This window comes from Corvus cornix, chromosome 6, assembly GCF_000738735.6.
Source record: "Corvus cornix cornix isolate S_Up_H32 chromosome 6, ASM73873v5, whole genome shotgun sequence".
Classification (NCBI taxonomy): Eukaryota; Metazoa; Chordata; class Aves; order Passeriformes; family Corvidae; genus Corvus; species Corvus cornix.
This window is the reverse complement of record NC_046336.1, coordinates 11,776,651-11,803,583: the sequence shown is the minus strand read 5'-3', so window position 1 is coordinate 11,803,583 and position 26,933 is coordinate 11,776,651. Positions and strand designations below refer to the sequence as shown.

At 41.8% G+C, this 26,933-nt stretch overlaps 2 protein-coding genes across 2 annotated transcripts in view; one reads left to right on the top strand and one right to left on the bottom strand.

Annotated features, from left to right (window-relative positions):
- The window catches only part of COL17A1 (collagen type XVII alpha 1 chain), a 50,526-nt gene extending 35,865 nt beyond the window's left edge, over window positions 1-14,661 (bottom strand). The window contains 3 exon segments of the mRNA XM_039554150.1: window positions 13,522-13,665; window positions 14,093-14,218; window positions 14,367-14,661. The gene's annotated coding sequence lies outside the window, so the exon portion shown is untranslated.
- A 7,937-nt stretch (window positions 14,662-22,598) lies between these two features.
- SFR1 (SWI5 dependent homologous recombination repair protein 1) lies at window positions 22,599-26,678 on the top strand. Its single transcript, XM_010409183.3, has 4 exons — window positions 22,599-22,995; window positions 24,419-24,534; window positions 25,681-26,067; window positions 26,210-26,678. The coding sequence occupies exons 1-4, from the start codon at window positions 22,920-22,922 to the stop codon at window positions 26,399-26,401; spliced, it is 771 nt and encodes a 256-aa protein (XP_010407485.1). The 5' UTR covers window positions 22,599-22,919; the 3' UTR covers window positions 26,402-26,678.
- The last annotated feature ends 255 nt before the right edge of the window (window positions 26,679-26,933 follow it).

Genomic DNA, 26,933 nt, shown 5'->3' with positions numbered 1-26,933 from the left:
AGATTTTAATTTACACACAAGCTCACCATAGGGCAAAGCCCTTCACTGGATTTGGAGTCTCCTCCTTAAAACTGAAGGCCCAGCTGTACCAAAACCAACACATTTAAGATGCTGAGTCTAAAAAAAGCTTTGGGCAAAATTCCTTCCAAGTTTTAAAGCCCAGCTTGATGCAGAACCCAAGACATGTCCCCCAATTCTGTTAAATTTGAGTTTAATCCTCATCATTCCTCTTACTCTTTTGTAAACTGCAGCCCCCTTGATGTTATACTTGTACTGCCCAGGCACAAATATTGACACAAGGCAAGATGCAGCAGAGAATCTGCAGGAATATCCAACATTCAGATTTAATTTTGTCTTTAACCAGCCCCTGCTATTCCCAGAGCTGGACAGGAATTTGAGTGGAGAAGGCACAGTGCCAGCCAAGCCACTCTAGCCCCCCATGACAAACTCATCTGCACTTTTCAGAGAACACCACAGTGCCCACTAGCCCTCACTCTGCACTGCGGACCCTGAGCTTGTCTAAACAGCCCTGTAAGTGGGGCTCCCGAGGCCACATCCAAATCCTTACACAACCTGGTGGCAACAGGATGCTGGTCAACCATTACAAGGCTTGCTAAAACTAGGGATTTCCAAGGGATCTTCCAGGGTGTCGATTCCAAGGCATATGCAAGACTGGAGCTATATGCATTAGGAGAGTTCCTCCTCTAGCAGGATAACAGTCCCCTGCAACAGAAGGGTTTCTGGTCATTCACTCCAAGGAAAGGCATTATCCCTGCTACTCTTCTTTACTGCATCAACAGTGGAAGCATCTTTCAAGCTCTCTCCCTAGAAACAGATGCTGGAAGCTGTTGTGTAGATGTCAGCACTGTTGGCTTTATCAGTGTTTTTGGCAAGGAGCACAGTTTTGTATTTGGAAACTGCTTTCCTACTGCTTTGTAGCCCCAGAACTCCACTTTCTCTCTGCTATTGGGAGGTGGTGCTGGTTATGGATGCTGGAAGAGGCCAGCACCACCATGGAGTGAATGCACCTTTTGCGTCTTTCCTTGAGAAAGGGAAGTATCTTGCTGTGATATCAATTAGGAAAAAAAAAAAAAGTTACAGCCCATCTTTGGAGCCACGCATGCCACAGCCTGGCCCCAGCACACAGTGCCTTTGCATGTGTGCTTGGCACATGGATGCCAGCAGGCAGACTGCACTGCATTTCCATTACCGGTCAGGCCTGACTCATCTCCCCAGCTCCTATCTGGAGTCACAAAAGCATAGCTGTGGGCTATGTCTGTGGCACAGCAACAGTGCTGTTGAATCAGAGAAGTCATCTGCAATTGTCTTGAAGCAACAAGCAGCAACTTGTGAAGTGGGATCACTCAGTGCAGGAAGCAACACTATGGCCCCTTTTACATAAGCTCAGGGGCTGTAGTGTGCTTGTGGCACCCACAGAAACAGAGAACTTGCAGCCATTATTGGCACTAGGAACCAGGAGAGGTCTGGCACTGCCACACTGCCACACTGCAAGCTGCTTCCTCTCTGTACAGCATTGAAAGCAGGACAGTAATAACTGCCCAGCACTGCAAGACATGCTCAGATCTGTGCTTTCCACAAAAGCCTGACAATGCAGCTGACCTCTTGCACCCCCTGTTCCACGTCACTGCAGGGCAGCACACTGGCAAGGACACTAAGCCATTCTGAGATGGGACATTCAACTCCCTTTTATTATTTTAGGATCTAGGTATTGTATGCAATGGTAATAAAGTTTATTACAGACGTTTTTCAAAGGGGAGTGGAACAGCCACAAAGCTGTCCTTTGGTGGAGAAAAAAAAAAGCAAGCACGTTTCAGATACTTTTATCCCTCCACAATGTTCTCCCAGTTTTCATCTCACAATGCTGTTGTGCTCACAGCACATCTTTTCAGCTCTCTCCTCTCTCCAGAGGTTCCTACTGTAATACACTCTATTAGGAGAAAGAGGCACCTGCAGGTGCTGAGATCAATAATATTTAATGTCAGCAGAACTTTTTGATCACGAATACTCTGACACTCAGCAGATGCCTCCAAATTATACCACTGACTGTGTCTCCCATCATATCACGTCTCTTAGGGTGCCTCTTCCTTTTAACCAAGCCTTTCAGGTGCCACTGGCCTGGAATTAAAAGAACTGGTTAAAAAATGATCCCTTATCTCTTTTACCCCACAGACTAGGAATTTGATCTTCTGTTCTAAAAGCTGTTGCTTTCAAGTTATTTTACCAAAACCCACACAGTCAGAATTGAATAAACCAAATCATACTTCCAAATCTGCTCATTTTGTAGGCTGAAATGATGCAAATTCCAGGGAAGCAAGTTAGATGCCCAGCCAAAGCTTGGACATGCTGTAGGAACCAAATTCTTCCCTGCCCACAACCTGTCCTGGCTTCTTTGACACCAATATGTGCTCACAACTCAGAGAACAAGCAGTAGAGCTGCCCAGACTTCACTCTGTTCTGCCAGACACCTTCCTTTCAAAAATGTGTCCTCACTGTCCCTACTTAACTGTGCTACTCAAAAAGAAATAGGCCATGCTGACCTGCACAAGCTTCTTGGCTCTGGCACATGAAAGGAGACAAACAATCGGGTATTAATGAAAAAAGTGTTTGCAGAAGGGGAAAGATCTGCTGTCACCATTCCACAAATGAAGCAACTAGTCACAGATGGACAAGTAACTTCCCTAAAGTCACTCAAGTCAGTCTGAAGACAGGAAAAGGTAAATCTTTTACTCTATGTCACTATGTTCAAATTGCTGGACCTGCCGTAGAAAGGATTCAAACTGAGTCTCAAATCACACTTTTCTGACTTACTGTGACCAAAACACCTCATAATCTTCTATGACAAAAATACAGCACAAAGTACATGATCAATGAGTCACTGCTGATAATCAACCCACTTCTGAGACAAAGCAAAGTTTGTCCATGGCAACACAAACTTTCACTCAGAAGCAGTTCCAGGCATTCTTAGGACTATTAATTCCTTAATATTACACCCTGCACCCACCATCTGAAGCTCCAATTTACAATCACTACTCCTCCACCACATTCCAGATCTGCTCAGTTTTAAAAACAGCCAACAGATGATCTGCATTTCACCATGCCAGTATCCTTATGGAACAGAGAATATTCAGCTAAACTTCATCTATTTTGCGGTAGTTTCACAAAACGCATTAAAAATGTACCTATAACTTGGCTTCAAATTTCATTTCTCCCAGCAGGTAAACTCCTTTCACTGGATACTCACTTCAAAAGAGCAGTATTCACTGACAAAGAGAAACCCAAAATGACCCAGCCCTTATGCAAACTTGTTTTCATATTGTATTCCCCACAGAAAAATGTAACACCTCCTATATCCTGCATGAAAAGTCAGCGTTGTTCTTAAAGGAATCTGGAAGACAGAAAATAAAGGATCCCTTTTTGTGCCTTTTTTTTTTTTTTTAGTAATGTAACTTACCTGGAGTGCTTTGGTTACTGAAATGAAAATCTTTTTTCCTCCTCAACTGCTTCCCTTCTACCAAAAATTTTCCACCTACACTTTATATCATGTCCTTCCAAAGGTGTGTGGAACCTGAGTGATCATCCAAAAATGTTCACCTCTTCTTTATTTATCCTGTTTTATTCTCGCCCTTCTTTTGCTTTTCTATTCCCTTGCTCTTATACAAGTCCCAACAAAGGCGTGTCGTGGTTTCCTGCCTCACCCTACCCTTCAAATTATCTGACACTCACTGAAAAAAAAGATCTGCCTCCAGGAATCAAACTTTATTGAAAGCAAAAATGCTCCTTCCTATTTGCTCAGGTAGATTAACTATTAAGATCCCAGACAAAGGTAAAAAGGCTTATGTCAGGGAATATAAACATGTATAGCAGTACTCTCTGATACCTGATCTGAGATCTGTTTGGGCATTTTCTTGCAGGAAATTACACAGCACCTGCTGATGTTGCTGCAAAGCTGCCTGCAAGCTAAGCATGTTCTGCTGCTTGCGAATACAATGGGCTGAACTACCAGCTACTGCAAACTGGCTGAAAACAACTCAAGTCAGTGATCTGAACTGTTTTGCCAACACCATCAATATTTATTTATATTCAGAAGATAGCAATATTAATAAATAAAAAATGCACCAAATTAAGTAAGAAACAGAATTTCTTCCATGTATACTACCTGCAAACTTCTCACTGAGTAGGAACTGAAGCAGAAGCGCAGCCATGGTGGGTCAAAGCAAACCTCCATCTAGCTCATGACCCTGCTTTCTAACCACAGCTCATTGTAACAGCCCTGGGAACACCAGGTGAACAGGACAAGCACATGCAGATATTTTCCTGGTGTACAGAGTCAAAAGTGACAGCACTGCAGTCATTTGCTGACAAGCGATTTTCCATTAATTTGTCCAATTGGTTTTTTAATCTGTACGTTTTAATACGTACAGTGTCCTACAGCAAAGATTTTTATAGCTTAACTATACCTTATGTAAAGACTTTTCCTCCTAATGGACATAACAGTGCCCTGTGCTTCTTTGTAAGAATCAGAGTTCACTTTGGCTTTTCTCACCCCACACAGATTTTGACAGATTCATTCTGCTTAACACTTGGATTTTTGCCCAGACCTTTTGAGGGGGTGTAGCCTTGTACTGTCAAGACAGTGCCCTATTAAGTTCCATATTGGAAATTTCCAAAGGTGTGTAGGGACATGGCTGCTCTACAGCACTGCACTGCACTCCACTCCAAAGGCTATGCCCTGTGTTTTTGATGGGGATCAAGAATTCTTCAGAATTGATCAATGCATCTCCTAAATCCCAGACCTTGTATTTATATTTATCTTCAGTCAGACAGATATTTATGCAGCATGATTTCTTCCCTGCATTCAGGAAGCATCTATTACTCTGCTTTTGGAACACTAATCAAAGAACACTTAGTTGTCTAAACAAGCTGCATGTGGTAATTAAGTCATTAAGAGGTGTAGAACTCAGCCTGAGACCTGGTCAAATTGCATTTGGCTTTAAGACTTGACCAGAAGGATAAAATTGGCTTTAGCTTTCTGAACTTGGTGCTCTTTGAACGTGACACAAAACTGTCCCTCTTGTTATCAACTGCACCTAAAACCTGCACTTCATTCATCTTATTTTACATTCACTTTTAGCATAATTCAGTGTGTGCTTCAGACACACAAGTTGCTCAAGGAAAAACAGCACTGAATGCACTGGGCTATTCTAGCTCTGTAAAATCTATCAGTATGAGGAAGACTTACTGGAATGGCAGACAGACTTCAGTGGAGCAAGAGACAGGACATCACATTTTCAGACAAAGTTCTCAGGATTGGAGACATTTCCCTCCTCCTTTACCTCTGTCTACCAGTTTTCTTTATGTATAAACAAAATAAAGCCATCACAATTTCAATAAAATAAGAAAATTACAGTATTTTAATCCCTGCAATGTTGTGACAAAGATCCTGGTTTAATGTTTATTAAGAACTAAGTGCTCAAGGAGCATCTTTTCATGAGTCATTTTGCCAATTTCTCACTGGAAAGTTAAAGAAGGTGGAGGTAGGATATAACACGAAGGTGATTTAAAAGGAAACTGAAAATAAATCACATCTTGAGAACCTCTTGAGAACTGACTTCACATTTAACAGGGACAGTATAAAAGAAGATGGAGTTGGGAGTGCTGCCTGCTGAAACACACTAATTAGTTCACTCAGGTTCCTACTGGGCAAGTGTCAACATGAAGGACATAATTTAGAGAGGTCCTGAGCGTCTTCACCTTTTACTGAAGTCAGTGATTGCCTCAGATACTCAAAGTCACTGAAAGTCAGATGTCTAGTGGCACAGTGCAAAGAACTGCAGCAGACCCAGCTTCAGGTCATCAGCTGCCACTCCTGCACTAACAGTGATGTGTGGACTGGTGGTTAGAGCAGGGGAGGCACCATGAGCTCTTCTTGGAGTAACAACCATCATCTTCCCATCCCCCATCTGTCCTGCTTTACTTTGCTTGTAGAAGCTGTGGAAGTCTGTTGAGGTAGAGACATGCTCCTGTTGGGTGTACCTGGGAATGTTCTACCAGATGCAGAGTTTACTGCTTTTCCTGCTCCCAGCACATGAAGCAGCTGCAGAGACATTGAGCTTTCAGTTGATGCCTCAGTCTGGCAGTTACAGACATCAAATCACAGTTGAAGACAGCACCATTTTCCTGGTGAAAGATGCTCCAAGAGATTATGACACCTGATGATGACACTGAAAAGATTGAGAAGATGAAGCAGAACTCTATCCTGCACATTCACTGCTCCTGGAGGTGAGCTGTGCTACAGCACATCTGAATCACTTCTTACTCTGCAAGGGGAGTCCAAAGATAAAGGTTCTCAAAGCTGAACCAGCTCCTTTTGTCATGGCCATTCTCTAAAAGCTTAAGGTGTGTTCATGGCTTAGAAGCAAACAAGTTATGATAACTTGTCATCTTCAGCTTCAAAGGAAGCTGTGGAGCACAGAATAAGGTTCACCTTGGTCTGATAATTCTGTCTTGATTGACACATAAATTACACAACTCGTGAATCAGCCAAGAAGCTGATTGGAATAGTGCAGGCCCACACAAAGATGGTTTGCACAAGGAAGAAGGCACACCTATTTCTGTATAGCAACTCTAGTTCCCTCCATGCCTTGGTTTTACACAAGGCAGCCAGGCAGCCACTGAACCAACCAGAGCCTCTTGAGTCACTCCCTTGACTCAATGCCCTGAGTCCATGGCTTGCACCTCACTTGGGAAACTCACTGTGAGTAACCTCGGGCATGAATAAAAGCCTTGTTGGGAACTGATCATCTTTTCTGGGGTGCAGGGAGGTGAGTAATGTCAGGATGCAAAAAAACATTGCAAACTCCATCTCTCAGGTCCCAGGATACTTCAGTGATCAACACTCTTGGTTGTTTGTACTCATTAATACAAAGATTGTACAGCTAAGGACTCCCTTTCCTCTCTCCTGAGTTTATATAGCATTCCACATAGCTTCTCAGTGCAAATAATAAATAACAATATTTATAATAAAGCTGTAGCTTCATATTATGGAGTATAGCAAAACACGGTTCCTCAACAGTGCAGGACAAACTGAATTGTACTGGCCCACAGATGTGGGGGGACTGTTCTGGTGGGGCACAGCAACTGGGAAGAAGCAGCTGAAGACTTGGGCTTGCTGCTCTTATTATCACCACCATATAGACAGGAGGAGTGGGTCTTTTCAGCAGCTGTAGACAGCTGTGTATCTCTCCTCAGACACAAGTCTGTACAGACAGCAGGGCCCTGGTGCTGTCACGGTGCTCTGCAATACAACTGCCTAATAGTTACTAGCAAGCAGCCCAGTCCAAGGGCTGGGGATGGACATGTGCATTGTCTTGTGTCTCTGGGACTGCTCCTGATAATGTAAGTTTTGGTGACAGACAGATCCAAACAAAACACACCTGTGACGTCTTCAAGTCTCCTTGTCCTCCATGCTGCTTTTTATGCACATTGATGCTTGGGCACATTTTACATCTCAGTACAGATCAGGCTGTACAGCAGGAGCTGGCTGGCAGAGCCAAGAGTTATTACCCATGTCAGACTCAACTCTAATGGCACTGCAGCTGGCTGACCTGGGTGCAAAGGTGACCTGCTGTCATCTCTCCCTCCCCCTCTCTCCAACCCCACCTCGCCATCCCCATAGAAATTAGGGAGCTACCCCAGCTGTCCAGCACACCACAGCATCTGCCAGGGAACAAGGCTGTGAAGCGGATGATCCTGATCACTGCCACTCTGAGGGGTTTCACTGCGAGTTTAAATGAAGTAATTTGCATCCACAAGATTCTTCTCCTTCGCAGTGCTGGCATGATGAATAATCCCTTTCACTTTGTCCTCTAGGTAAGAGTTGCCTGCAACACATGCTGCATATGGCAGCACAGCTATGAGCTGAACTGAGTCTCTTGTTTGATGCTGGTATTTATTCCCAATAAGCCTACTGCCCAATCTGCTTGGTCAAAGGGAACCAGTCCTTGACTATTTTACTTACCATAGAATGCAACTTGCATTCAAGAAATCAAATAATTTCCTATCCCCTGGATATTAGAAAACTCCTGCCTGTTTGAAAGCCCACCTGCAAACCCTTAAAACAGTTTTAGCACCAGTGCCTTCTAGAAAAAAACTATGTGTGCTAACCTCACATATCAAATGTTTCAGGCAGACAGCAAAGGGACACAACCAGTGCCAGATGACCTGGCTGTGGTGTTGCCAATATACATAGTGGAGAAAATTCAAAGCAAGCTGTTTACAAAAAACTGGCACCATGGAAAAAAACCCCAAAACACTAAAAAAACCCTGTCTTTCTCTCAGCGCCAAAGAAAATAAGATATGATTTGTGAACAGCTCACCAGCATGGTTTCTCCATGGTTGAAATTTCAATGAATTAGTATTTCAAACAAACAAACAATTCTACCAGTTCTACCTGTGCCAGTCCAAAGCCTGCATGTTTAAGCACCGTTACAAAAAGCAACACAAGGAGAACTGCAGTGCAACACTGCATACAGGACAAAAGCTGGAGACAAAAGCTGGACAAAAGCTCCGCTTATCTTGAAGATCTGCCCCAGAAAATTATGGATGTTGGCAAACAAGCATGATTTCTATCTGCAATCTTGACAGAATATTCAAAACACACATTGGCAAAAGAATCCTGATGAAAAATCTCTGGTGGGCTCAGCTACAGGTTGTAGCAACTCAACTCCTATACAGAGAGATGGATTCTCATTAGCAGGAAGGTAAATGCTAAAGGCAGGCAAAAGGGGATGGTGCCTGAAGGGTCTCCGAGAGCAGTTTTCTTTTGCTTTCCCCTTTTCCAGCCCTATGCATTCCTGCCCTGCAAGCCCTTTTCCCTGCTAAGTTTCAAAGGGTCATTTTTGGATCAAGGATTATTTCACAACCCAGGAGTCTTTAGGAACAGAAGAGCCACTGATGCTGTGTCACTCAGGTGAGTTTGTGCATACAACAAGAATATCTCCTGGAAGTACCTGAGCACTGAGAATGAAACTAAACACAAGATTGTGATTAAAGCCCACAGCTCATACCCAGTCCAAGGAACCTGGTCAAGCACTTGTGATCACTGCTGGGGAATAAGTGAAGAAAGCACCAGACCTGCTGCTGCAGGGAGAGTTGAACTGCAACCTTAGTCTGAAACCTATATCAAAATGAAATCAAAACACTCTGATATTTTGTGAAGAACTGAGAGAAGGCCATCCCAGTGGTGAATATAGTCACTTGGAACATGTAAACACCTGTACAGTGATTTAAACCTGTGATTTTCACATTGTTCTCTCCAACCATGAGATTAGGCGCTCTGTCCTGGGCTGAAGGGGCTTTGAGAAAATGCTTCCTTTAAAATAATGAGATTTTCGAGGGAATTGTCAGGCTTTGCTAGCAAAGTTTCTGAGGGGGGGAAAAAAAGGGGTTTGTACAAAACATTAGAACAGAATTGCTCTGTATATCCTGGGAAGTATTGGCTATCCCCCAGGACCATGAATAATAAAGACTGAGGCTATTCAGCAAATTTCCTGAGTAAGACTTTGAATGGAAGACTGCAGAGTTCTACCAGATTTCTGTCTAGAGATGGTCCCTGTCACCATGATCCTTCTCCTTCTTTGCTAGGAAGGTACTTCCTGTGATTAAGCTCTTAAACATTTCAGGGTGGTGCTCACTTTTCACTGCCAGTGTAAACAACAGAATGAAAAGTCCCTGCTGGGCTACTACAGTATCCATCTAAGGGAACATGCTCTGCTGTAAGCCCTGTTTATTGCCACTGATCATTATGGATTTATCATGGATTGGAATTTATCACAGTACAGACTGTTCTTATGATAAGGGATGGGCATTTCAGCTCACAGCAGCTTTTTGTTCTCCTGGGTTCTTCACAACCATAAAACAATTTTCAAACGTATGCCTATCTGAGTACTGCAAAACAGTTTTAAATCAAGAAACTGGTTTTCATTAGCATAAACATGGATTGGGCTTGTTCTTGTTGCATTTGTTTAGATCTGGATTAACAGCATACAATAAAAGATCAATCTGGATCTTATTTTGGTTCTGAAGGCAACATAGCACTTGTTTTTACTGCTTGTGGCAAGAAGGTGTGTGAAACTGCTTTTATTCTTATTTCTACTGCTATTTATTTGCTGAACTGGTCCTCAGAAAGGCTTGAATCCTTCTTCTTGGCTGCTATCATGCTGCACCTGCTTTTCCTGGGGCACACAGGCTCAACCTGCCATGTGCAGGCTTGCAAAGCCCCAATTTAAATGGCACTCCTCTATTAGAGGATACATTCCAGAGGCATAAAATATTATTATCCGATACACATGACTAGGAGACTGCTGATCTCCTGCAGGACTGCAAGCACAAGATGGGACATGAGACTCTTGGTAAAATCGCTCTCCAGAACACACCTCACGTGGCAGCTGGAAGCTTCGGACACGTCGTCAGTACTGAGGTTGGAGACCCTTCTCTCTCACACTACAAAAATTACTGAAGTAAAGAATGAGTCAATCTCATTGAGACAGTAGCTCTCATTTCTTCAGTTGTGTCTTCTATGGAAATATTCCCTTAATTATTGAAATTATGTTTCCAACAGTTTTCTACCTCTTCCAGTCTTCAAGAATTCCTTAGTATCCTCCTCAAGACAGAGATTAACAGTCCTCTTTCTACTTCTTTCACAAATTTTCCTCATCTTCTCTTTTTAGCAAGTAGTTATGGGAATTTATTAATTCCTAAGTTTTGTGGTCATAGGAGGGAAGCTGTTATTTCAATTCACAGTGAAACAGAGTTGTGTGAGTTTTTCAAATTTAGTACTTCAACTGTGCCTCTATTTCACCAGAACATACTTCTGTCTTGACTTTTAGGGTGAATTGGTTGTTTACAAAAAGACTCCTTTATATGATGTTTGCAGAAAGCATAGTGGTCTTTCTTTTTTCGGCTGGTCATTGAAAAAGTTTGGAGAGAGTAAAGTGTCTACAGTGTGCTGCCTTCTCCCTAATGGTTTTTCTGGAGATAACGCAGATCTTTGCTCTGTTCGTGACGAAGTTGACACAGACTGAAATTGGAATCCATTGTTTTTATACACTGGGATTTACTTTTACGCTCTTGATCAAAAGGTGTAAGGTCTATTTTTCTCAAATTCCACCGTTAAATATGGATTTTTGAAAATAGTAATTATTTATCTCTTTCACAGTGTCTTTCACCTGTATCTTGTTGTGTTAAAATTATAGCTTTTGCAGACTTCCTTCTATTTTGACATGCAGCACTTCAATAATCTTGATCAAGTTCCTCATCTACATCCATCACCCTGGCACAGAATTCCTGACCATACAAATGTTCCCACAGAAACAGAACAGACCAGATCCCCAGAGAACAGTCACAACACAGACTCAATACTTCCCTTCAGAAACCATTTGGAAAAGAACAGATACAAAGGTTAAAATAAGACAGACCTCACATTTTCTTTTTTGCTTTGACTCTGAGTCAGTTAAGAACAGACCTACGTAAAAGCTGGAAACTGTGGCTGGAGTTACAATGCAGTTAGAGACACACCATTTATCAATAGTTAGAATAAGAGTAAATATTTGAGCAATATTATAGAAGCAAAAAGTCATGGCTTACAGCTCATTAACAAGTGCTTTTCAATCTTTTTTTTTATGATCTTTCACTGTCCTTTAATCTAGGACTTCTTTTAGTTTGCAGCTTTCCTCTCATGTGGGTTTAAAGCAGTTTTCAGCACCATTCATGGTTATTTTGTTTATGCTCCCATTCCCTCAGAATGGGAAACTCTCCAAGTTTCTCACTTTTCATTAGAGATCATGCTTCTGCAAGCAAATCTCTAGCTAGACACACCTTTTCCATACAAACCAAAAGTGATATGCTAATTCCAACCCAAGAATGTTCAAGAATAAACAGAGAAGATTTGTGACCCAGAAGAGAACAAAACAGATGAGTGTGAGCCCTTTCATATTATTTATTTCTGCCTTGTAAGAACACCGAGGAAGAATCATAGAATCACAGAATGGTTTGGGTTGGAAGAGACCTTAAAGATCATCTAGTTCCAGCCCCCTGCCATGGGCAGGGATCCCTCCCGCTAAACCAGATTGCTCGGAATCCCATCCAACCTGGCCTTGAACACTTCCACGGATGGGGCATCCACAACTTGTCTGGGCAACCTGTGCCAGGGCTTCACCAGCCTTACAGAGAATTTTTTCCTAACATCTGATCTAAGCCTGCCCTCCTTCAGTTTGAAGCCATTCAGCCCTTGTCCTGTCACTATCTGCCCTTGTCAAAAGTACCTCTCCAGCTTTTTTGCGGGCTCCCTTCAGGTACTAGAATGCCATAATTAAGTCACCTCAAAGCCTTATCTTCTTGACTGTGCAGTCTCTGGAATATCTACCCATGACTACTAGTGTAGTAGTAGTAAAAGGAGTAGTAATAACGACAGAACAATAATAATAGCTAATATTATTTTTACCAAAATCATGCAGCTCTTTCATGCGTGGTAGTCTTACAGTTACCTCACGTGTAGTTAGAACTCAGACAATCCTAAATTGCTGCATCTATCACAATTCATTTAATTGAGCTGTCACTCTTTTTCTTATGATGAAAATGACAATGGTAAGGTGACAATTGTAGGACCAGCTCTCCAATATGCCAGAGCTTATGGAGATGTCTTTTCTTTTCAGCAGGACTCATCTCTGTGGAGTTAGGCAGGAACACTTCTTCACTTTACCTGCTGACTTTTTTCACTCATCTCTCTTGATGATCCCGAGCTGGCTGAGGGTAACACTGCCTTGCACAAAGGGGTTTTTCACGGAATAGCTCACCATCTTTGCTAAACGTGAGTATTAAAATTTCAGTTGCAATGAGCAAAACAACAAAGATATAAGCAAGGAATATTCAGAGAAACACAATGAGCAGCAGCTGGCTTTACTGGGAAAGCCTCTACATAATTTGTTTCCCAAGCTCCAAGTGACTCTTTTACTCCTTGCTCTCCCCAGTCAGGAACAGTGGTGATAGAATCACTCTATCACTACTGCTCTCTATCACTAGAGAGATTCTATCACTCCTTCAAAATGTCACCTATAAGAGGATCTCATTTTACAAACCAGCTTTTCTCCAGTACCAAGAAGGTATTTAAAATCAAAAGTAAAAGGATGAAAAATGGCATGATGGCAAGTGCTCTGTGCTCCAGCTGCTCAGCTGGAAGGGCAGAACCCTGGTGAAAAAGGAAGCTTTCCTTTTCAGGCCTTGATCACTGATTTCAGACTAGCAGATTATTTTTTCTAAATAGTTCTGATGAAAATATTTGCAAATGAACACCCAAAACTTGGATCCAAGCTATTTAAGTTGCATCTGCTTCCAGTTTCTGGCAGGTTTTCTGATTTGGCTCTGAACCTTCTGACTGTGCCCATCTCTATTTTCATGTCTCTGCTTGAAAAATCCTGTTTCTTATCCAAAGCACAAAAGTATTACCTTTTCCAAAAGCCAGGTCTGTTGTTTGTCATTTCTTCTCAGCAAGATGACTGGCTGGAATCTTAGTTGTTACTCAAACTTTTCATTTCACAGCCATTCAGATTCTCATTAATATGCTTCCATCAGAAGTTTGTCTTGTGAGACCTGTGATAACAGGCAGCTTTCTCTTATTAAAATCAAGGCATTCTGGGCTCATCCTCACTCCATATGTTATGTATTTCAGATGTTCTTGCTCCCATGGAGCCTTTTGGGTATTTTTATTGTTATCATAGGGTTGCCAGATGCATGGTATGGTGGCTGCCTTCCTTATCCAGTGACTGCAAAGGTGCTTTTTGGATTCTACTTTAATAACATCCATGATTAAAGTTGTCAGCTGAAGACTTTGTAACTACAACACCTAAAGATGTTTTCAGTTTTCAGCATAAATTAAAGAGTTCAGAACAAAATATTTACACCTCCTCCCCCAAATATTAAAATTTTTACTAAGAAATCGTTCTGTTGGGCACAATGGCAATATAAAACTAACGGATAAAATAGAATATAGGTGGTGATCTGAAGAACCCTCACTTACCAGTGTTTGCATTTTTTGGAGTTCAGTACACTGAGTTCACTGAATCCATTCCATTTTGAAAGATGAGGCCCAATAAGAGCACTGATCCACGGCTCCAACTTTTGTCAGAACAGCATATGTCTAAGCCTGTAAAGAAGAACACCGTGAGAAGTCTTATACGCTTACTTTGATGTACATGTGTAATTTTAAGCACATAAAATTATACAACTGTAGAAAATAAGGCTGAAAAGGCCTTCAATTAGGTATCTTGTCCATCTCTCTGTCCAAAGCCTACCTCCACATTAATTATTCTTCACAAATTTTTCTTTAAAACACTTTTAAAACTTTCCATGAGGTTTCAGAGCCTCCTGATGTGATCTGCTCTGTATCTCCCACACTTGCTGTTAGAAAATGTCTTGAAGTTCCAAACAAGTACGTTGAGTTGACAATCACTTCCTCTCTTTCCTTTCAGTGTAACTCATCTCTTTTCTTGCTGTCACCTTTTATGTATTTGAATGCTGTTGTCACATATGCCATTAGGGTTTTCAACACCAAACTAAGCTTTTCCTCTTCCCGAAGCTTTCCTCAGACACTCAGTTTCCTAGATTTCCAATCACTGGAAACTACCTCCAGCCTTCACAGCGAGTATCCACGTGCTTAAAGCTACACACCTATTTAAGTACTGTGCTGAGCTGGAGACTTCATTTCTAGTGTTGCCCAAGGCTGTCAAACACATGCTGGTCTGGTTTAATTGCATAACATTTCAGTTAATTACTGTTTTGACAATAAACCTGGCAGTTTTGCAAATGTCTTTAAATTTGTAACTGCAGGTAAAAACCAAATTTTGCTAATGGACAACCAGTGCTAAAACTGTTGTGAATCTTATCTACCTGACCAGCAGGCAGTGTTTAACTTACAGTTTCATAAGGTATTTCCTTAAGAGTGCAGGCATGAACAGTGTATATTGGAAACTGCTGTTCTTAATAGGTCTAGAAGCAAATTCATTTGAAAATGAACAGCCATGCCAAATTCCTAATACACAGTGAGACATTGATACACAAATATATCCCCAACCTCATCCATAATGAGGTTCAATCCCCTCTATTTGAGCACCCAAAATGCAGCAGACAGAACAGCATCTGTGGTAGCTGACACATGCCAAGTATATGCAATCAAGCAAAACATAAAGAAATCAACAAGCCAATACATGTGCATAAAAGATTATAATGAAAACTTAGGCAGACAGAGACCAAGTGGGAATAAGACGGAATGGAAACAGAGACTGAGCAACTGCCAGAGGCAAGAGCAATCAGCTCACAGGTGGGAGGGCAGTGAACCATGACTGGGCTGGTGTTAAAGGGGCTATTAGAATTACAGGTTGCTACTTCTGTTCTGTTTACTTTACTGCAGCTATTTGCAATGTAAGTGGAATCTTTCAGCTTTGCCTAAAACAAATGCATAGTGTTTGCACAACAAAACAATAACAAACTAGTAAAAAAAGACCAGCATCTAGAAGCAATACAAGTCAAGCGTACAATAAAAAATTTGGAATGTACAGCTCCCAACACATAAAAAACTTAGCAATAAGCAAGTGTATGATCCAATACAAGAGAATTGTTTACTGTGTATTGTGTGAACGGGCAATATTCATAGAATAGGTCTGTGTCAAGTATTCAGGAACTGTCAGGGACAAATAGACTCGCATCATAGTGGTATTTGTGAACAAGCATGTCTCTAGGTTTGAGAGAAAACTTTATGACTAGGAAGTGCTAAACCAGAGAGTTTCACAGCTACTAGGCTTGATTTTAGATAGTTAGAATCCTGCTTTAAAGAAAAAATTTTCTGACCCAAAATTCCTCACTGAGATGGAAAAGAAACATGTCACCAAACAGAGTGGACTGTAGGGAGTAGGTAGTAATATTCTTGATTAATCTTTGCACCCACATCTCACACGTGATTAAGCAGTGTACACCCATATGTGCACTTTCGATCCCAGAAGAATGAATCCCACATAAGACTTCCTATCCAGACATCATGTGGACAGTTGTAAGGCCCAGTTTCACAGTCTCAAGAACAGGCAGGGTATACACCATATAAAATTTAAGAGTGATCTATCTGCTGATCTAAATCCTGAGGAGCCTTTCAAGAGAAAACTTGTCAGTGCATACCCATGCGTTGAGTTACCACCATGTATTTAACAGTGATGAAATAGCTTATTCTGGCATATGTTGCCCATGAAATGATTGTAATTAACTCAAGGAAAAAATGCACTAAACTTTAAAACTCTTTCAGCTGAATAACTCTTTCAGCTGCGAATGAAGCACAGGATTTCTGTTTTCAGGAGTGTCATGTAATATGGTGTGGCATGGCTGTCATCAAAGAGGTTGATGACAAAGAGCTTGTTCAGTGTCTGTTGATATGTGTGGTGGAGGTCGCTGTAGCTAGGACACAGACTCAAAGTTACGTGGGCTACTGACGGGAAAACATCCCATCAGTTAAAAAAGGTGCCATTCGCTAACTTGGTTCACTCAGCAACAGTTCAGTGTTCCTGCACTCCACTTGAGACAAATGTTCTTCACCCAAAATACAGTTGCCTTAATGTGTTGAGAGGGAGACTGGTTGCTTTCCCACACAGTGTGAAGCACACTAATGCAGTCAGCTGCAATTCCAGTATCCTCAGCACCACATGAAATAATACCATTAGCTAACTCCATATGCCACACTTCCACTAACTTCCGTGAGGATAGCAGAGCTCTGCTTCCCTTCAGTTCAGCAGGAACTTTCTCAATGACTTCAAATGTCACAAGGGCTAAGGTGCCCTTCTGCAGGAAGACAACACAACAACAGTAAAAATAACGTAAGAGTAATCACTTGAACCCGCTGAGGTTGTAAGAAAATATTACACACTCATCAGTAAAGCTTTCTGTATGTCTGTGTAGAGAAAGAGACTCAAAACGCAGTTATTTCAGGTAGGAATATGAGTAGAAAATTTGCACTGAAATTGCTTTGGAAATAATTGGAACAAAAGCAATACAGGTCATAAACAAACAACAAAAAAAATTTAATGAGCCATAACTGGCATAAACAGCATATTTCACTCAAGAAACAAGAAGTCAAAAAAGCTTCACTGCACATTTTACTTGCTAAAGGAAATGGCACTGAAGACATTCTTGTTGTTTTCCCTTTAGCTGAATATTTTGGGAGAAGGTGTGATAAAAGAGTATTTATTGAGTTCCCATTGTTTTTGAGTACCTTAGATATTTTGACTTTTAAGAATTTGCCTCAACCTTTACATTAAGACCTGACAGTTTTATATCTGTTCACAAATTTTGGTGAGTTGCCAGCCTCACAATTCTGAGGCAGCTGTCCTCAGAACATGTGATTTGGTTTGCACAAATAATACACAGACATATCCCCCATCTCACACCAATCATGCACACTTGAAATGTTATATCTTTTATTAACTGTATGGAAAACAGGAGAGAGCTTTAAGCCAGCTCTCACATCAGTGTACTACTTGTGAGCCTGATTTGCAACATAAGGTGGTGGTCAGTGGCTGACAACATTGCCACATTGAAATCTCAGCCCTCTAGATATGACTTTATTCTCAGCAGCATAAAGAGATAGAAAACTGCCATGAACACTTTAATATTTCACCTTTAGGAAAAGACCTCTAAATTTTTACTTTATAAGGCTTTCTCTAGCCTCAGGTAAATGACCTAATTCGTTTCCAGGGAGGAAGTGAATTTTTAAACTTTGCCTGCTGATGTTGCAGTGTGGTAGGGTGTGCTCAGTAGAATGGTTATTTGTTCTAAAACAAAAAAATAATAAGTGGTGCTGCTGAGGTGATGACGGACACTATTCACTCATGTCTGCACTCAGAGCAACAGTGAAATCCCCAGACTTTCAGGAAGAAAGAGAAGTCTCCATCTGTGCTTACCTGCTCACTGGATGACTTGTTTGGTACACCAGCTTAATCCACTGGGTCCTGCCAAGGCCTCCAAACTATGGGTAACTGCTCAAATCAGCTTGGCTGCACTTGCGAACAAATCACGTTTACTTTGTCAGCTTCACCAACTCCAGCAGTACAGGTAAATTTGAGCAACCCAAGAGTTAAGTGCACACAGCAGAGAGTGAACTCTTAATCAGGTATGTGAGAAAATGAAACAACTCTTCGAGCTCCACTACAACTCAAATACTTTTAACACAAAAATATGCTCAGACCATCAGAGATGATGTAAATGCTGTACCAGGGACTAGTTTGGGCAAGGGCTTGGATTTAAAAGGCTTTTTCTTAAAATAATGATCAATCAATTTTCCAGCAAAGACAAGAACACTGAAGGTCTGTTTATTGTTTCCTTTGTCTGCTACAGTCTCATAAAGACTTCAAACTGTAATCTTTAGCTTGCTATGTCAGAGAAAATCCCACAGACACAGAACCAAGAGACAATCATATGCCGACCCCTTTTATTAGCACTGTGCCTCACCCACTTGATTATTCACACATGCACTTGATTATTCACACGCTGCCCATCCTGCCTGGCTCTTACATTATCTTTTGTAATGGCAAATTGCAGTGCCCCTCAGCTACAAGAAATCCAGGAAGTTTTTCTTTTCAAGTCAGGTACCTTGAAAATCGCAAGCCAAAGATGTAAAGCAGAAAAAGCAAAATTTACTTTTGCTTTAGCTTATGCTGATGTCATTCTAGAGACTTCACTTTTAGTTACTGGGCATTTGCACCACTATGACAGCAGAATCCATCTCCCAAGAACAGCTTTTGTTGTAGTAAACTGGTTTTACTCCAGAAATCTGGTCTATAAAGTCCTTTCCCTGGTATATTTACATGGCTATAAGCAAGTCAGAACATCACTCTGAGAAGTGAATTGCAGCCAGCAAAAATACAGCCCTAGGCTGATGCTGAAGTGGGTAGGATTTTAAAACTTTCTGCAGCAGTTAGTGGTTGGGCACATAAAAACACCCCACCCTCCTGCCCCAGGCAAGAGAGAATACGCAGACAGTGCAGAGTGTACTTCATGCATCAGGATACATCACTTGGCTTTAAACAAGATCATCTGATATCAGAAAAATGAGAGAAGGGGTAATACATGTGTGCCTTAAGACATATTATGTTGACTAACATCCCAGTTACTCAGTGGCAATGTTTAGGGGGAAAAGGCCTGGTTGTTGTGCCCAGAAAACTGTTAAATGGAAGTTCTGAGAAGTTCCTGACACTCTGGAAGAGAAGAACCCATAAAGGCCAAACTGGAGTTTCTAAACTCAAAGCTAGTATCCTTTCCTGTTACTTTCTATTTTGGCTTTGCTACTACAGGTGATGCCCATAGGGGAATTAAAACATGTCCTTGTCCTGAGAGTGCTGATGTGTCAGCCCCAGTGCTCTTCTGGTACCACAAGATTATTGAGAGGGTACATGGATACTATCTTTCAACTGCACAGACAAACTGGTGTACACTTGGAACTAAAAATAATCCTATCACTAAAATATCATCACAGAAATACCAAAGAAAATGAAACCAAGGAGGACATTTTCCTTTTGGTTCCTTGGGGTTTAACTAATTTATCTGAAGGGAAGCGGTATGTTCAGCAAATAGAGATAAATCATTTTATTACCCAGTCCGCAATTTCCTAATTTTTTTTCATTTATTTTGCTTACCCCGAACTATTCTGATCACAAAAGCAATAAAAGAAATCAAACAATAGCATTATAGCGCTTAATAAACACTGCATTGCAGTGACTGTGCTACTGTGTGCCCTTACTGGTGAGCTTAACAGAACAGCAGGAGAAACACTCTGCAGCGTGCCATAAACATGTCCGTATCAATGACACATGGATAATCTGTTTTCCTCAAGGGAAACAGATGTGCAGTTTTTGAGAGGAAGGTTTCAGTCTAACTTTGGTTTGCCATCATTAAATTGAAGATAACATAATATCCATCACTATTGTGTTTCTGCAATAAAAATATTGGACAGTCACTGGATAGTGCTTGATGGCACTCTAGTTCCCAGCTCTGTCAGGAGCCTCCAGCCAAATGTTGGGAGAGTCATGTTTTTGCAGTGCTGTGTAAACACCAGGTAAATTCATAGGCAAATGGAGTAAACACAGCTAAACACGTAATACCAACCTGAACAGGATCTTTTCCTAGAGTCATTACCCATCAGTGAATACTGATGACAATATTTCCTTTCCTCTACTTTAAATGTAGCACACTAAACTCATGCACCCAACATGTAGCACCATCCTTCTATATTCCCAGTCTCAAACAATCTCTAATCCCACTTGGGGTGGGGCACATGGGCGTTGCTCTAATTAAGTGCAGTGATAATGCACAGGATGACTTTTTCATGTGTTATGTTCCTGTAAAACCTTACTGGAATCTCACCTGGCAAATGATCTAAAATCTCAAACTTTCTGTTGTTCTTGTGCAACTCATCTGTTAACATGTCTGTACAACAGAGCATGAGTAATTTAAAGCAGGGACCATCCTTGAGATTGAAGGAAATACCCTGTGAATTTGGAGACATGCCATCTCAAAGCTCCAGAGTATCTGAGATCCAACCCTCTTGATAAATTTGCAGCAGAAGTTCTATTAGCACTTTCACCGTTGCACTCAGGAGTCCATTTTTAACATATTAAAAAAATTAAAATATTTGTGACATTAAATTAGCTGAAGGTTTAAAAAAAACAAATCCAAAACCCAAAAAAGGGCATGTTTAACAAATGCATCCAAACTGCCTCAACATTTGAGGTATCGTGCAACGGGGTTTATTTTTGCTAGATGGTTACAAAAGATCGTACAACACCACATAATGCAAATTCCCACATTTGCTACTGAAAATATTATTTCTAAATCAATTTCACCCACAGATAAAATCTTACACAAGGAGTAACCTAAAGGCCTCAAGTTTTCAGATTTCCCAGCACAACCTGTAGATGGGCTTTGAATGCTTTGATACCTTTTGCTGTAGGAGAGTAAAAGGTTGCTATCATCCCAGTCAAATTCTATTTGAAATGAGTGAATCTATGTATACTCATGGTCAAAACTGCAGCAACTGCTAACATGTTATCACACCTACAACACTCAGTGCTTACTCACCTCTCAGCTCAAGACTGTCTCTGCTCTCAATAGAGATGGGAGTTACCCAAGGTGAAGAGAAAATAGACCATCCTCATCTGTAGCTGTGAGGAGGAACCAGGCAGGAAATTAATGCAGTTCTGACACACAAGCTAGGGGCACAATCCAGTGAGAGCATGTGGGTGCCTGTACCCCACGTGCAGCTCTCAGCAAAGCTGCGTGAGGCATCGATGCACAGCTCGGGGCAGGTCGGCTGTGGGCAGTGCTGGAGGAACCACTGGGACATCATCGCTAAGGCCTGGGAGCTGTTGCTGTTACGGCTTCCATAGCTCATTTTGTCTGTCCTGACAGTTACAGTTGAAAAACATTTTGTACAAATCAGTTCTGAGAAAAGTAAATCCACATGGGGAAGCCAGGTGTGCAGCTGATAGAGACAGGAAGACCACTCTTGCTTCAGCGGTGCCTTTGAGCATCAGGGAACTCTCTAATCCTGAACTGCACAGTGCAGCCATAGCTGGGGTTGCTCCTCGTCACAGTTACAATCTCTCTGCGTGTTTCTCCAGTCAAATTTCTTCATTTTCTCTTCTTTCCCACAACCATGACAGTGCTGCTCAGGTCACACATCTCCCACTGTGTCCCTCAGTTACACTTTTTCCCCTTATGTGAGGAGACAGTGCCTGGGATAAACGCTTTCGCAGCTTGAGGTGGAGAGCTGTGGTTCCCTTGGCTGTGACAAAAGGCAGGGCCTGCTGTGCTATCCATGGTGGGGAGCACTCCATGCTGAGGCAGAACCCCACTCCCTGGCACAGGGACACTTGCAGGGACACTGTCTTACCGTCTTAAGCTAGGCCAGGGAAGGTTCAGGTTGGTTGCTAGAAAAAATTTCTTCACAGAAACGGTGTCTGGAATTGGAACAGGCAGCCCAGTGAGGTGGTGGAGGCACCACCCCTCGAAGTGTTTAAGACTGAACGTGGCACTTGGTGCTATGGTCTAGCTGGCATGGTGGTGTTGGGTCATAGGTTGGATTCGATGACCTTAACGGTCTTTTCCAACCTAACCGATTCTGTGATTCTCTGAGGTGGCACCTAGCCTTAGCCCTGACCCCAGCCATGTAGTGGCGGGCCCACACTGGCCTAAGGGACACAGCACCTCCTGGCATGCCCAGATGCAACAGGAAAGTCTACGAGGTCCTCGGGGATGCCCCGCGTTTTCCACCCGCGACATCGGGATCGGGAGCGGGAGCGGGATCGGGAGCGGGAGCAGGAGCGGGATCGGGATCGGGAGCGGGAGCGGGAGCGGGAGCGGGAGCGGGAGCGGGAGCGGGAGCTCCCACCCCTCCCGACGCACCCTCAGCCCCACAGCGCCTCCCACTGCGCGCAGGCGCGAACAGCTCGCACCACCCGGGCGCGCGCGGCGCGCAGGCGCGGGGCCGCCCCGCCCCGCCCCTGCCCCGGCAGCGGGAGGTTGAACCGTGTGAGGGGAGCGAGGGGGGCTCTGCCCGGCTCCTTCCTCCTTCACCCGGGTTCTGGGGGGTTTGTGCTCCCCGAGGGGCCTCCCCGCTCTCCTCAGCCCTGTGGGTCGGTGCTGTGGCTGCGTTTTTGGGGTGCGACACCTCAGAACGAGCTTCACGGGTCTGTGGCCCTGCTTGTGGGCTGCCCAGCCTTCGTCCTGCTTTTCTGCGAGTGGAAAACTAGCAAGGCAAAAGCTGTATTGAGTGTTTATAGAATCTTTTGTTGTTGAGAAAGTAAAAGGAATGAATGCCGTTATATAACGTAGCTATAAGCAGGAAAACTGAGGACGTAGTCACAGGCGTACCCAAAGTGCCAAAGTCAAGTAAGTACTGAAAAGCAAAATTGTCTTTTCCCCTTCTAACTCAGGTTTTCTTTACTTACTGGACAGAATTACTTGTGTGTTAAACAGCATCACTGCTTGAAAATGTCAAGGATTCTTGGCCTAAGATACAGGGAAAGGATTTTAAGAGTGCAGAAGATCTGTGTGTATGTGCTGCCAAGTAACAGCATTAGCACACTAGTGCAAAGAGTATTTGTTATGGTCATTTGTAAACGAATCTGCATTAGAAAGTAAAGGTAGTGAATCATAGGATTGTTTGCGGTTTTTTAAAGCTATCTATTTTTAAAGCTATCTCTTAGCCTTGAAATGATTTTGCTGCTTGGAAAGACTTATTACATATTTGTGACATGCAGTATACATCAGCATGATGTAGCTTTTTCTAGACTCTTGCTTATACCAAGAAATAATAGTATTAAACTTCCATGATATTTAATGGATGCTGTGGGCTTCCTGTTTAATTGATAGATTGCTAAAATACCCAATTAACTAGACTCTTTGCTAAGGTCTGGGGTGTTTTAGTAGAGTACTGTATGTTCAGTTTTGAACAGCTGGGGAGGAATGTTAACTTCTAAGATAAATGAGTACCTCTATCCTTTGGTATCAAGCCAGGAAGACCAGGGTTGCTGGGCTATTAAGGCTTTGTTATAATAAAGCTTTGGCATTTTTAATCTCTGAAGAGGAAGCCCCTTGTGCCACTCCTGTGTTGCCTAGTTTTGGTTCACAGGATTTTATTCTTGAGAGGCTTCTGTTTCAAAACTCCTAATTGCAATTTGCAAGTGAGCAGAGGTGTAGCTGTCGATTTTCCAGCTGCATTCTGGTCATTAGCAGGTGGCTCACAATTACTAAATGAAGTTAAACATTGCCAAATGGATTTGAAGTTGGTTCGTGCTGGGAGGTGTGACTTAACCATTTTAATTAAGGTGCCTTTCTGAGTGAGCTGGGGATGCTTCCTGTTAATCAAAACTTCTACCTGTGTGAGTAATTACTTTTTTAAGCAGCATCCCTGGAAGGATCAAATGAGACTGGATTATTTTCACGGACCTGGATACCCAATTATTCTGTTCTGTAAAAAAGATTAATTGTTTATACATGTGGACAACAAAAATCTTCCTGGCTCCACAGAGCTTTAGGAGCGAGGGGAAAAATAATATATAAAATTGATGGTAAAATACTTCATAGCAGTTAGTAGTGTCATGCATCCTCTTAAAGAAAAGCTGTTCACAAAGCAAGATGCTACTTAGCTCATGAAACAGTTGTGTAACTTATGCAGATGTCTTTTTTGAACATGCCAATTAGAAAATAAGCCTCAGAATTTAATATTAGAGCTTTTTACTCATTTCTGCAGCCACATGGCTCATTATAATCAGGTGAAAATGACACCATAATTCATTCTGTCATTTAACAGAGACTGCTGTTTATCTGGAGATGGAAGAGTCAGTGCTGGATAAATTGCCATCTTTCTGCAATACTCCCAAGGATTCTGGGGCAGCACCTCCACAGGGGACTAGTTCAGGGAAACAGGTATGAAAACTTAATGCTTTTCCAATAGTGTGATTCTTCACAGTAACAAAAATGCTTGTGAAATCATAAGGGAGTCAGAAGTCACTGAGATATTGTTTGCTGGAAGTCCAAAGCCAGGTACCTTATACCTGTAGGTACAAGGCTGTGCAGGTAAGCAATGTGCCTGGTATACTTTGCTCTGAAAATGCAGATGTTGGCTGTGAATACAAAGTGATGGGGCAACATAATCCAAATGCCATATTAAGAAATTCAAATACTATATAGGGTGTGGGGTGGACTTTTTGCTTGTTTCTTTCAACCTGTCACCTTCAGTTTTCTCAAATCCTAGTTTTCTGGGTTGCTATGCATGCAGGATGACTTTCTGTGACTTCTGCCTGCAGTGGAACAAAGTACAATGCTTTCAGTTTGTATATTCTCCATAGTGCTGAGTTCTGCTTTGGTCTTATCCTGGCATTTGAATTGGTGATACTGTTACAGTATCCAGACCAATGCAGGACAGGCTTGGCTTGAAAGTATTCTATAACTAATCCCTCACTCCTATATTTTAGTGCATTTCTATAAATAAAAACGTTAGGCATAGATTATAAAGAAATAGTTATTTTGAAGAAAAAATCTTTTTAGATGCTTGTGAAGTATCTCAAAGCATGAACAAGTCAAAACTTTACAGATATTTTTAATATGCTCTAGAATACAGATTTGTGTACTAGTTCTAATACAGATGTATATTTGTGATAGGGTGGAACAGCAGGAAAAATAACCCTCACCTCCATTAAATTAGAGGGGAAATTGAACTTGATCGAATAAAATTAGCCAAGATGAAATATGCCATATTTCTTTTACACAAAGACTAGATGAGTAAGTTTGCTTCAATAGAATATGGGATTTTGTCCAAGAAAATGTGGAGCTACATCTTTCCATATCTTGCAGCTATGTGTGCAAATACGTGTGAAAGGAGGAAGTTAACTTTGTTCAAGCTTTTGAAGGCAATACAGAGAATTAGGAAGTCTGGCTTTACAATGATACTTAAATATATTACTTATTCTATGTAAATAATAATGATGGGTAAACAGTTTTTTGAGATTTGATAAAAATCTGAGATTATTCTGACCACCTGGGTTTTTTGGGTTTATCTATTTTATTTTTTAGCAAATGAGTGCAGCTCTGAGGGAACGATTAAGGAAAACAAGACGTTCATTTAATGCCAATTTTACAGTGGCAAAGAGGCTCAAAATAGACACCGAAGAAAAAGACTCTGCTGGTGCTGACACAGGGTGCTTGCCAGAGACAAGTACAGACTGTTCCACATTACGGGATGGTTCTGAAAATCTGGAAGGAAATAGCACTGGGCATACATGTTTCAAAAGTCCCTTACAGGAGAGTGATCCGTGTGGATCAGCAGAGAATTTGGGTGTGCTACAGGTTGATCTTGGTCAGCAACAGTCCCTGGAAGAAAAAGTAAAGCTGGTGAAACAAGTGCAGGAGAAGGAAGAGCTACTTCGTAGGCTGAAACTGGTGAAGATGTATCGATCCAAGGTGAGGCAATACTTACTGTGTTTTTAGTGTGGTGTTTGTGTATTGTCTCAGTTTAAGGCATTGTATAACAATACCTGCAGGGTATCAAAACCCCCTTATATCAGCAAATGATGACTCTTTTTTTTGTTTGTCCCAATTTCAGAACAACCTGTCTGAGCTGCAGGCTTTGATAGCGAAGTGGAGAAGTAGCACCCAGATGATGCTGTATGAACTGCAGTCGGCCTTTTCTGCAGATGGCAAGAAAGTGAGTCTCACTCAGCTCATTGATACTTTTGGGTTAGAAGACCAGTTACTGCACTACAGCAGAACAGAAGAAGATTTTGTAGATGCATAATCTGCAGCTGCAGAGTTTTCTTTACACAGATACAAAAGCAGAAAAGACTGAATAAATTCTGATCATGTCAGAAGTGCTGGTCAGTGGACTTTATGCTTTGGGGTTAGGAGGTTTTCTCCAGAGATACTTGTAAAGCTTTGTACATACATACAGTAGGCACTGTAAAAGGCATTACTTAATGGAAAAAAATCAAACTGGTGATGTTTTGGAGAACCTGGCTTAATGACTTGGTCAGTGAATTTTTATTTAAGAAAAATAAAATTAAGTCATACTTTAACAGGTAGAAAGCAGTCCATTTTTTGATTAGTCTCTGCATGGTTACTTGTATTGATGTCAATTCTGTTCATGTTCAGATGGGGAAGAGTTCAGTTTGTAGATACCTCCATTTTACAAATGTCTTCCTGGTGCCAGTCAGCCAATGAAGGCTAATGACAGCATTTTGTGAGTTAAGTAAAGGTAACTAATTTTCATGATGTTAATACACCAAAGCTGAGATAAGATGTTCTCACTAGCTGTAACTTTTACTGAAGGA

Excerpts from the sequence above, each read along its gene's own strand:
- SFR1 (XM_010409183.3), top strand. The coding sequence starts at position 22,920 with ATGCCGTTATATAACGTAGCTATAAGCAGGAAAACTGAGGACGTAGTC. Across the intron at positions 22,996-24,418 it reads ACCCAAAGTGCCAAAGTCAA|AGACTGCTGTTTATCTGGAG; the intron begins GTAAGTACTGAA and ends GTCATTTAACAG. Across the intron at positions 24,535-25,680 it reads GGACTAGTTCAGGGAAACAG|CAAATGAGTGCAGCTCTGAG; the intron begins GTATGAAAACTT and ends TTTATTTTTTAG.